Source organism: Anoplophora glabripennis, unplaced genomic scaffold, assembly GCF_000390285.2.
Source record: "Anoplophora glabripennis isolate ALB-LARVAE unplaced genomic scaffold, Agla_2.0 scaffold6416, whole genome shotgun sequence".
NCBI lineage: Eukaryota > Metazoa > Arthropoda > Insecta > Coleoptera > Cerambycidae > Anoplophora > Anoplophora glabripennis.
The window spans coordinates 1,472-3,960 of NW_019422490.1; the positions used below are offsets into that span (position 1 = coordinate 1,472).

General features: G+C 32.9%; 1 protein-coding gene across 1 annotated transcript; it reads right to left on the reverse strand.

Moving 5' to 3' along the window:
- Positions 1-322: 322 nt before the first annotated feature.
- Positions 323-1,263, reverse strand: LOC111693010. The gene is made up of 3 exons (XM_023457148.1): positions 1,119-1,263; positions 905-1,058; positions 323-800 (listed from the first exon to the last, which is right to left on the reverse strand). The coding sequence occupies exons 1-3, from the start codon at positions 1,261-1,263 to the stop codon at positions 323-325; spliced, it is 777 nt and encodes a 258-aa protein (XP_023312916.1).
- Positions 1,264-2,489: the final 1,226 nt, after the last annotated feature.

Here is a 2,489-nt window from a genome sequence, read left to right on the forward strand (position 1 = left end):
TAAAAAAAAGTACCTATATTTGTAGGATAAAAGTTTTAATTCAAATATTTTTATTGGAGAATATATGATATGTAATAAATTGTATCAATTTATTTGGAAGTATTTCCAAGATATTGTAATAAAATTGTGTCTTAATGGCCCCCTTTAAAGGGGCGTAGCACCACAAGGGGGCACTTTCGGACAAGTCAACAGGATCTTTTTTGCTTAAAATTACTTTATCATTTGTGTTCGTTTGTTACGGCGGAAATGAAACACCTTGTATAGAAATAAATAATAAGTATAATGATAAGAGAAATAATATAAATATGGGTTATGAAAACCATTAATCTTCATCAATACTTGTTGCCTCTGCGATTATTTGCATTATTTTAGCTTTTGTTAGTGCTCTGGCTTTTTTCTTTTTGATAGACTTTAAGCAGAGTCCAACCGCCCTCCCAAACACTATCTCCTCATTCTCCATTTCATTTGACTGACTGGTTGCTCCTAATTTATTGAAAGCATTACTAATGCTTTGTGTCAGGTCTGCCAACTCCGACATCTTTTCATCTCTCTTGCGTTTTGGAGTTTGTCTTACAATTACTTGACTTGCTCGACTGGTACTTGTCGATGCCAATGCCGACGATGGCCTAGTGGTGTCACTACTATCATCCGGTAAAGGTTCCGTGGCAGATACTTCCGTGTCAATAGGCAACGGGGAGTCAGTGATATCATCCGTTACTATGGAATCATTCCACAAGGAACTTCCAGCTTCTGCTGGTTGTAAAATGTTTGGTGAATTTTTTGGTATATTTCCTACCGTCCTATAACAAAAAATTATAATTAATACAATAAAAATTATTATTTATAAAATATTTATAAAAAATAAATAAAAAATTCTTGAATACCTTGTCAAATATCTACTTACTTTCTACTCACTACTATATCTTCCAGGAATGTGCAGTATTTATACAGAGGCCATGTAATACTGTACGCTTCGGAACCAGATGGCCTCTGCGATAAGCGTCTCTCTTCTGCAAAGCGATGCCTGATATTGTTCCAACGCTGCTCACAATTCTCCGCTGAAATATAAGTAATAATAAGCACATGTATTTTTTCTTCAATTATAATTTATAAAGTACCTGAAGTCATCATAATGCTGGCGATGGTCGCCCAGGCATTTTCTATTTGCAACTTATTTTTATGATTACAATGTCTTTTATTCCACAGTACACTATATTGTCTTATAAGTTCGATCAATTGATAGTCGTCAAACTTTTTATCCATATTTAAACAAATAATTTCACACAAAATCTTCCACACAAACACAATGACATAATGGCGACCATAGATAAGAACAAGTAATGGCGTAATGGCAACCACCATAGACAAAGACAGGAGACCACTATGCTACGAAATGCAATACTTGTGCATGCGCACTTCTCAGATCTTAGTCTTAATCCTAGAAAAATTAAAAGATGCGAACTTTCAAGGTCATGTCTTAAGACCTCCTTACGACTAGGGATTTTNCACTATGCTACGAAATGCAATACTTGTGCATGCGCACTTCTCAGATCTTAGTCTTAATCCTAGAAAAATTAAAAGATGCGAACTTTCAAGGTCATGTCTTAAGACCTCCTTACGACTAGGGATTTTTATAAACCGATACATTACATTCTGTACATTTAACTTTTTAGGACTAAGATTAAGGTTAAGTTACGGCTAAGTTAGGACTAATACTTTTTTATAAACCAACCATTAGTTTGCCTTCAGTAACAAATATGTAATCAATATAGCGCGCTATTCATTTTACCGCCTGATTTCTTTTATCTAGAATGAATCAGTGAAACTAGATCAGAGATTAATTTTTAAGATAAAATGTTTTTCTTAAAATAACTGTTTATGTCTATATGTTCCCTTTATATGATAATCGATTCAATTGTGAAGACAAATACACAGCCGATTCTATAATTTTCATAAATATGAACGATTCCAGCTTGCTTGCGGTAGTTGTTATGTAAAAATGTATTAATGCAATGGAGTTTGCATTGACACAATAAAAAAAGTGCCTTCCTTGTATTGATGACCTAGTACGTATTATTAAAAACAGTTCATTATATCGAACTTGCAGGTAATTTATTTATTTATGTCGAAAAGTTTTATGTTTTATTATAATGACGTTTTTGAATATATTTAGTTATTTTTTCGTTCTTTGAAAGAAGATAACTTTATCTTAACAATGGTTAATAAACAAAGGGTATCATGAATATCGTTGAATATCATATGGGTCAATTCAGCCCACATGAGTTTCCATTCCAGGAAAAAGACCGTTTTTGCGTAGGACTTAAAAAACGACATTGTTAATGTTTTAGCAATTTTGACCATAGATGAATATATCCTATTCCAGTAGACTAAAAGAAGGCTCAGATTCGAATCAAATAAAAGAAAATACATTGTAGAGATGTTTTAAAATCTTATGAGCTTTGACCTTCATATGCGCAGAAACATAATTC